This window comes from Mesocricetus auratus, unplaced genomic scaffold (genome assembly GCF_017639785.1).
Source record: "Mesocricetus auratus isolate SY011 unplaced genomic scaffold, BCM_Maur_2.0 Super-Scaffold_100033, whole genome shotgun sequence".
Lineage (NCBI taxonomy): Eukaryota > Metazoa > Chordata > Mammalia > Rodentia > Cricetidae > Mesocricetus > Mesocricetus auratus.
The window spans coordinates 14,432,586-14,441,914 of record NW_024429213.1 but is presented as its reverse complement, the minus strand read 5'-3'; the positions used below and the strand labels follow the sequence as shown (position 1 = coordinate 14,441,914).

At 45.3% G+C, this 9,329-nt stretch overlaps 1 protein-coding gene across 1 annotated transcript in view; it reads left to right on the top strand.

Moving 5' to 3' along the window:
- The first annotated feature begins 3,404 nt into the window (after nucleotides 1-3,404).
- Nucleotides 3,405-9,329, top strand: part of Dgkk (diacylglycerol kinase kappa) — a 124,361-nt gene continuing 118,436 nt past the window's right edge. Inside the window, exon 1 of the mRNA XM_040733736.1 lies at nucleotides 3,405-4,314. Within this exon, the coding sequence (XP_040589670.1) occupies nucleotides 3,550-4,314 (765 nt within the window). The 5' untranslated portion in view covers nucleotides 3,405-3,549. The remainder of the gene's footprint in view (nucleotides 4,315-9,329) is intronic.

Genomic DNA, 9,329 nt, shown 5'->3' with positions numbered 1-9,329 from the left:
TCATTCAAAATTTCTGTAAAAAGGAGGACTTAAGAAATTTAAAAGTATTGGTCCAGGGCCAAGGGGCCCTCTAGCATTGCATTATCACTCACATTCAATAATGAAAATGAAAGGAGAAAAAAAAGAAGAGCTTCAGTGTTGTAATGGTTCTCTGGCCTCTGCTTAAACGATCCTTGGCTATCTGAAATACCAAATTCTGCTGAAAAGCACTGCAGAAAAAAGGTATCCTACCCAGTAACCTGTAATGCATGAGCTGATTAGCAAACACTTCCTAAATCATTCTCTGACCTCATTGCTGGATTAGAGATTGAGGAAGACACACAGCATCTATTATAAGCAAACCTTTTTCTGGTTTTGCTTTTAGTAAAAACAGGTTATGGAGGAGAGGAAATATACTAGTTGCGGCAAAAGTACCTCCCAAATCAGGCACCAATCAACCATTCTGATTCCCTGTTACCAAAAAGACATATATAAAGCATTGTATTCAAAGCTAGTCAGAAGAAGAAAGATCAAAACAGACAAATAAAATCAGCCCTTGCCCTCAAACTGTGACAGACATTTTTTTTGAAGCACCAAGAAATCATTTTAAAAGACTTAAAGGTAATTATAATACAATTCCAGTAGTATATAGACCCAGCAACCTACTCCAGTGGAGCAAAAACTGGACACAAACAACACCCAAATGATCTTGGAGCAAGAGATCACACCATAAATGTTAGATTCATCGTGACTGAGCATAGACAGAATTATAAACAAGAGTTCACTGAATATACATACAGTGATGACTCCAAGTTGTCTCCTAGTGCTGTCGTGTTTGGTGACAAAATCATCTGTGTCAAAACCCAAAAGGCCATCTTTTTTTCTGTGATTGCACAGCTTTCAGCTTTTCTGACTCCATGTTGAAGCTTTCTAAAATAAACATCTAAATGCGGAACACAAGTTTCTTTGAAGGATTTTTGTTTGTTTGTTTGTTGTTTGTTTTGTTTTCACCAGAGTGTAAAAACCTGGAAACTGACTCGAAGCCTAGGTTCAAAACTGGTTAGATGTGAGACCCGTGGGTTTCAGATATGAACAGACACAATTAACACAGCTTGTGTGTGTGTGTGTGTGTGTGTGTGTGTGTGTGTGTGTGTGTGTTGAGTGTGGAATCAGAAAGAGGAAGAGGGTCGACACAATAAGATGGATTTATTAGAAAAAGAGCTCCCTGGGCTTTCTCCCATCCTAGAGGGTCCCTGTGCTGGGCTTTGGAGCTGTCAAGCAGTGTGACTTGTATTCAGAATGATAGGTTTAAGTAAAGATACTGCAGCAAGTGTCAGAGAAATGCTGACTGCATCATAGATTGTGGTCTTTGGAGGGGGATATCCGAGACTGCCACAGTGGCATTCATTGCTAAGATGTGGTGTTGAGAACAGAAAAATACTGCAGATTCTAGAAATTATTGGTGACTAACAGCTAACAAAGGAATAGGGACCAGCGGATGTTGCACTCTGCAAAAAGATTGATGGAGGAGGGGCTGCAGATGGAGGGCTGCCATCCAAACTGCAGCATTCTCTGTGTGGGAGATAAATTCACTTGTCATATTTCAAATTAGGTTTATAGGTATTCCTCCCCCACCCAGCTGTGGCTTGATGGGAAGACTTCTCAAATTTTAATTCTATATGGCAGCATATTGGCGTCTAAAGTCTAGGTCTAAGATGATGGTTTGTAGGTATGTGTGCATGACTAACAAGGACAGAGCTTCTAAGGTATCCTAATGTCGTTGGAGGCAAGGGTGCTGCTGCAGCAACCTGTCCTTTTTGCAACACGTTTTTCCATCCCTAACGTCAGAGTGCTTCAGGAGGCTTAAAAATTAAAAAAAAAAAGAGATGTGGGTGTTGGAATTATTTTTTTCTCAATCCAGGACTTGACCATTTCACACACACACACACACACACACACACACACACACACACACACACACACTTTAGATTAGAACTCCTGCAGATACCTAGGAAGTCCAGTTCAAAGCAGAAGAGTCTCTCCTATGGCAAAGTCTAGCTAGACAGATGCCAGATAGCTGCGGAGATCAGCATAGCCTCAGCTGCTGAGCTCACAGCCTAGACACCACCACTGCCAGGTCTCTCTCTCTCTCTCTCTCTCTCTCTCTCTCTCTCTCTCTCTCTCTCTCTCTCTCTCTCTCTCTCTCTCTCTCTGTGTGTGTTTGTGTGTGTCTCTGTCTGTGTGTCTGTGTTTGTCTGTTTCTCTCTCTGTCTCTTTCTGTCTCTGTCTCTCTGTCTCTCTCTCTGTGTCTGTGTTTGTCTGTTTCTCTCTCTGTGTCTCTCTGTCTCTGTCTCTCTCTGTGTGTCTGTCTGTCTCTCTCTCTGTCTCTCTCTCTTTCTGTGTCTGTGTTTGTCTGTTTCTCTCTCTGTCTCTCTGTCTCTGTCTCTCTGTCTCTCTCTGTCTCGCTGTCTCTGTCTGTCTGTCTGTCTGTCTCTCTCTCTCTCTCTCTCTCTCTCTCTCTCTCTCTCTCTCTCTCTCTCTCTCTCTCTCTCTCTCTCTCTCTCTCTCTCTCTCTGTCTCTCTCTGTCTCTCTCTCCTTGCTGTCTGGCTCGTGCAGGGCTGCATCTGCAGCCTGCAGAAAGCCAGGGCTCCAGTTCTCCCTCATCACACTCCGTTCCCAAACACCGCAAAACCGGTACCGGAACAGCAATCTCCTCAACGGTTGTGATTTAGAAAACTGCAGGCAAAATAAAATAAACTGGGCTTGGAAGACTCTCGGAGGAGGGTCTCCACACCCCATCCCCATCTCTCTTTTTCCAATCTCTGCAGGTTAATTTCTTTTCCTGGGTTAAATAAAAAGGATTACTTGTTCATCCTGACTTGGAGAATGGGAAGGAAGTGGATAGGGAGAGCAAGAGGTTGATCCCAGGCTAAATCCACCTGCTGCTGAAGTGGGAGAGCGATCAACTACCTTATGGAAGCTGTTAAGACCGGCAGCGGCTCCTGTAAAGTGTAGAAGGATTGCAAAGATCCTCAACTTCTCTCTCACTCTGTGTGTGTGTGTGTGTGTGTGTGTGTGTGTGTGTGCTGTCTGTCTGTCTGTCTGTCTATCTTTGGCTCTCTCCGTCTCTGTCTGTCTGTCTGTCTGTCTCTGTGTCTCTTCCCCATTCTTGTCACTAAAGAGTTAACTCCGGCCGGGCTCCAAGTCCTCCCCACAAGCCACTTCACTCCCCCTCCTCTTTTTTGGCCCCCTCTCTTCCTGCGCACGTCGCTAAGAGGTCATCAAGCGCTCTGCCCAGTCGCGTTCTCAAGTCTTACTCTTTCCCGCCCATCAAACCCGTAGCTGCTTACGAAGAGGTGTGCGCTCACCAAGGGGCGTGTTCCAGCTCCAGGAGACGCTGCGCGCCCCTAGGTTAGACCTCAGAGCTGCGCTAGCCATGGAGCGAAGCGGGTGCAAAGTTTGGCACCCCGCAAAGGGATGTCAGCTAAGAGTGGGCGAACCGCCCGAAGGCTCTTTAGCCTTCCAATCTTAGGGGCTCCAGCTGCCTGGACCCCAGACGGCGTGCTGCAATGGACGGTGTAGATTCGGCGGCCCAGGGCACTGCCCAGCCTCAGGATGGAGAGCAGCCGGCCGAGTCCCCGGAGCCGCCGCCGCCGCCTCCCGCTCCGCCGCCGGCTCCGCCGCCGGCGGCTCCTCCACCAGAACCAGAACCAGAACCAGAACCAGAACCAGAACCAGAACCAGAACCAGAACCAGAGCCTCAGCCTGCTCTGGGACCCTGTCCAGAGGCGACTCCAGAACCAGCCACAGACCGAGACACAAAAACAACCCCAGAGCCGGCCCCGGAGCCGGACCCAGGACCAGACTCAGAGCCGGAACCAAAACCGGACCCAGAACTTGTCCCAGAGCCGGTCCAGGAGCAAGTCCCAGAATTTGCCCCGGACCCGGACCCAGGACCAGACTCAGAGCCGGAACCAAAACCGGACCCAGAACTTGTCCCAGAGACGGCCCAGGAGCCAGTCCCAGAATTTGCCCCAGAGCTGGCCCCAGAGTCGGCCCCAGAACCTGTCCCAGGTCCAACCCTAGAGTTGGCCCCTGAACCGACTAGAGAGCCTACCCCAGATTGTGACACAGGGCTAGCCCTAGAGTCAGCCCCAGAACCTGCTACGGAGAGGGCCCCAGAGTGGAGCCTTGAGCCAATTCCAGAGAGTCCAGAGATGAGTTCAGCACTACAACTACAACTGTTGCAGTTTCAGGTGGACCCTGAAGAGAAAGGTCGAAAGCCATCTCCATTGCTATCGCCCAGACCGTCAGTAACGTGGTCCAGAATAAAGGTATGAAAAAGAACCTCTCCCGGGGGGGGGGCGGCAAGGTGAGGTCGGATAGCTATGGAGTTTGCTGGTCTCCAAGCATCCCTTGCATCCTTTTGGCTGCCACTCACTGACCAGAAAGATGTAGGAATGGGAGAGCCCAGGGAAGCGGGAAGTGGTTGGGAAGCGGGAAGCAACATGTGGGAAAAAAAAAAAAGAGTAAGCTGCTTGGGTTTAGGAAAAGAAGAGACAGCAGAAGTGCGGGTCAGAACAGTTTCCCCCATGGGAGAAAGTGACAGTGCACTGGGGCATCTATATCTTGAGAAAAGCCTGGAGAGACGTCCTCAGGGAACGCAAGATACCTGAAGTATTTGCGGCTGGCTCAAGGTACTTCAGTGGATGACACTGAGGGAGGAGGGAGATGGGACACACCTCTGCCACAGTCACTGCCGCAGAGGCCCAAGCTGCAGAGCCTCTGCCTGCTAGCCCCCCTCCCTGCCACTGAGGGGGAGGGGGCACATTAGCTGAAGACACTCTAGGGAGGTCCCTGGTGCCTCAGTCCACTGCTGGGCACTGGTACACCAGGCAGAGGTGAGGGGAAGGGCGGCGCCCACGCGCACTGCAGGGGAAGGGCAAGGTTCCTGGGAGGAGGGGGAGAGGATGCGTGTGTTGAAGGCACCCTTCTGTCTATCTGCAAGATTTACCAGCAGGTAGGTGCAAACACAGTGATACAGTGACGCGAGGCGTCACAAGCGGGCAACTGTCATCCTGAGCCAGGACCAGTTGGAACAGTACTGCAGTCCTTGTTTAGAGACATGAAAACACGAGTTGGGTTTTGTGAGCAGCGCAACTTTCATCCCTCCAGCTCCACAGCAATTCCTTATGAAACACTGCCCTTAACTCGGGGCCGGGGGGGGAATGAATGAAGGGTTCTCTGGCACCAGTCCAAGCCAGAGGAGGGAGGAGGGTTTTCAATGTCTACCTCCCGTCTGTCTGATTTTTTTTCCCTGTCTCTGGTCCCCACAGTCTAAACCGTGAAAATCACGATAATGCCTCACTTTAGCTGCCCCTTAAGAAAAACACACAGCAAATAACACGACATGCCAACAGCGACAGCCCATCCTGCTACTTGCCAGGGCTAGGGCCATGTCTTGGGGATCCCACTGCTGAGAACTGCACACTTGTAGAGCGCAGACTGCAGGGGTGTGGAAGTGCAACTGGCATCCTGACATAGCTTGCCAAGCATCTGCAGTGATAAAGTCTGCAGTGAAGTTGCAAAGAAGACAAAAGGGTGGGCATTTATTTAAATAAACACAATTCAATGATGGTGACCTGGACAATTAAAAACTCAGGGATGGATCTTTCCCCTTCCAGCAGATACCCTTCCTTGGGAAGATTTCAAGAAAGGGAGGGTGGGCAGCTAACCAGGAAGTCCTCCTACCCCCGAGGCTAGTTGTTGTCTCTATGGAAGGGTTTGCACTAAACTGGTGAGTGGGAGGTGACCTGTGGCCATCTTAAGTGACATTTGGGAACCAGGCTGAATAGCTGGCCTAGCTCTGTAATTACCTGGATGGCCTCTGAAGGCATCTTCCCTTTGGCCTCAGAAAGGCAGACTGGGGGCCAAGGACCCCTTTTCCCAATCCCCAGTGAAAATCATTCCTTAGCTCTGAAAGCATAGTCTACCAGCTTGCCTGGAAAATGTCTGTTGCTAGATCTGGAGGATCAAGGCAAGGGGAATCAGGGTAGTTTCCTTTATATTGTGCAGGTTCACTTACACTGACTGACTGTAAGGCAGTATTCATAGGGGACAAAGACCTCGGAGGGTTGACTTTACCCTCAGAAGAGTCAGGCATTTGTTAACCCCCATTATCTATAGAATGGAGTTAGGAACCCTAACTATCCATCAGGAAGGACCTGTGGATAAACTACTAAAGGCTCCTGCAGATTCCAGGGATGCAAAAGATGCAGGTAAATGCTCACATCGTTAAGGGATATGCAATTGCCCTCTGGTGCAGTTGGCAACAGCTGATATTCAGTGATAGGGTCATTTTCTTCTGCATTATTTCAAGCAAGTAGCACCTACCAACAGTTGCATCTTAACATGCAACACAAATAGATTGCCTTATTAGCTGGGGTGTTTTCTCAAATACTGCCTCCTTGAGGAAAGCTTGGGAAAACACAAACACACACACGCACCTTCTCAAACAATACAAGTCTCAGTTTCCAAAGAAATCCTTCATGGCAAGCATGAAACTAGCTTGTAAATTTAAAAGAAGAAAAAGGCAAACGCAAGTGGCTGAGAATATGACTGCAAGTTTTTCCCAGGTAATATTGCTAGCTGGTATTTCAATAAACAAACAAATAAATAACCAGCACCTTCCTGTATTCTGTTCTCTTTGGAGCATTCGGTAAGGTTTCTGGACCTACTAACTGCAGTTCTATGCAGGCACTAGAGACTGCTAAAAGGAGGCTCATGGTTTCTTTCGAAATAGCTACCAGGGTCACAGGTTGTGACCAAAACTATCTGCTCCTCCCCTTCTAAAACGTTCTGATTCCCAGGAAATGCGCCTTGGCCTCCCACCTGGTGGCAGGAAATGTAAGTAAGGATGTGTGAATTGGCCTGCCTCTCTTGGGGGGCTTGGGACTTCTAAGAAGGGCATCATATTTGTTTCTGTCCTCACTTGTGCCTGAAGAAAGATGGTTTGCATTTTTGTATTCTTGATTTACTGGATTCTGAGCAGATATAAAATTATAATCACACAGTATGAGTGACTGATGAAAATGTGGGGAGAAATACACATATGTGACTTATTGGTGGGTGGAGAGGCTTGTGGATCCCTGTTAATGACTATGCAGTAATTACCTTCACCCAGTGATATAAAAATACAGCTTTTTCCCACAGAGCTGATGTTTTGGGCACATATTTTCTTAAAAAATACAGAATTTTTCCAAATTTTATCATCATGTGTGTTTATTACTATGAAAATAATTTTTATTATTTTCTGAAAATAAAATAAAAATAAACTAAGGTTTGGCATCACCAAAATAGCAAACATTTATCATGTATAATATTGGTAAATTGTACTTGATTATTTTATTAGCTTACCTGTTTCTGAGTTTCTCAGAAGTAGGGGCTATCTTTCTCAATGACTGGTGCAATGCAGTACTCCTTGGTTTTGCTCAATAAGCACTTGCTGAAGCTTGGAACCTATCAACGCCATTTCCAGCAACACAGAGATTGCTGCTGAGAATAAATGAAAATACATTCTCATCAGTTCAACATGAGAATAAAATGCTTATTTAAGTAGCCTGATATAGATATATACATGTATATATTCCTTAAAGAAATGAAGTGAATTTAATAATATATATATGCATATATTAAATATTCCAGCATATGTAATGCATATGTGTACATGAATATATATCCCTTAAAGTGCTAATATTCGGAATTGACATTGAATATGTAATTAAGAGAAATATTACTAGTGATTTTTAAATATTAAAAGTGTCCTTATCCCAGCAGCAGCAGACTAACGGTGATGTTGTTGCTTGCAGATGTAATGCTTTTTTTCTTAACTGCATAGAATACCTGCAGTAACCATGAACAGCTCTAGGGTTACGGATTCAGATATTTAACCTGTTGAAGGTCAAGATGAAATTACTTGCTTTCCTCTTAGGTTCTTTTACCATTTATTTGATATATTCTGAGAGCTCCTGAGTATTTCCTGCAGGATGTCCTCAGAAAAAATAATGAGGTATTTGGTCAGTGTATCTTTTCTTTCTGAATGTACAATTCTTATGTATTTATAAAGATCTCCAGCTGGGGCTTCTGAAGGTCTGTAGTCCAAAATGAAGGAAAGAACCTTTACCCACAATGCCTCCTGAGAAGAGGGGAAAATCTATGGAGGCCAAAGAGCACTGTAAGAAGGCTTGCAAAATATTTTCTGCTAGTATGGTACTTTACAATTTATAGAATGATTTCCTCTGTGTTAGTGACTTCTTTACTACTCTGAAGAAGGCAGTAGGGTAGCTAAGGACAAAGCCAAAGCCAGATGGCTAACAGTGTCTATTGATTAATTTCTATGTTGTGGAGCTTCTGTAATATTAATACATTGCTCTGTGCAACACATAGGATCCTCATTTATCTAAGGACAGCACTGACATATTTCCAAAATAACGATTCCTGTTTCACGTCTGGTGCTCCAGAAGGACTAGCAAAGAGTAGAAGTGTAAGATTCTATTCATCACAGAGACACTTAGGGGTTGGGAGGGAAATAAGAAGAAATCCTGCTATGGAAAGGGACAAAGTGATCAACCTTGCCAATGCCCATAAATTATAACTGCCCCATTGAAAAAAAAGTCATTGTAAGGATTAAAAAATAAAGCAATATATTTCAGGGAGATTTCCCATCCTCATCAAAGCAAATAATTCTTAGTCTCAAAATAGAAAAAAAATCGGTGTATGAGTATTTTATTTAAAAAATGGAGATACAAGCACCTTAGTTATTATAATTGATCCCTAATCTAAAACTTACCAAAAGGAAGTCTAAAAAGAAAGTGTTTCTTAGCCATCATCAAGGCCCATAAAGCTGCTATCTGTCAAAGAAAGGAAGTGAAAAGGAGAAACTGTCTTAAACAGAATTTGGACTATTTTAAAAAATCATGGAATTTATACGTTTTGTGTGCACTCCTTAGCCCATGCCTGTTCTTTGATGCAAATTATGGAGGTGAAACAAAGGAAATCTCTAGCTGCCTCTGGGTTGCTCCCTAGCAAAGCTCCCAACATTTTTTATTCTGGTTCCAGAGATGTCCAAGACAAGCAAGTCCCTGAAGACAAAAAGGAGGTTAGTGGCTTTCAGGAGGTAGGGCAGAGAGGTACTTCAGTTGTACAGGACTTCATTTAGGAGGGGCAAAAGTTTGAAACTTAGTTAATGCTGCTGGTTGAACACATTCTAACTCATAAACTTGTGCACATTAAAATGACTAATCCCATGATATGTGAATTACATCTGTTTTTTTAAATTGGTCTTATTTAT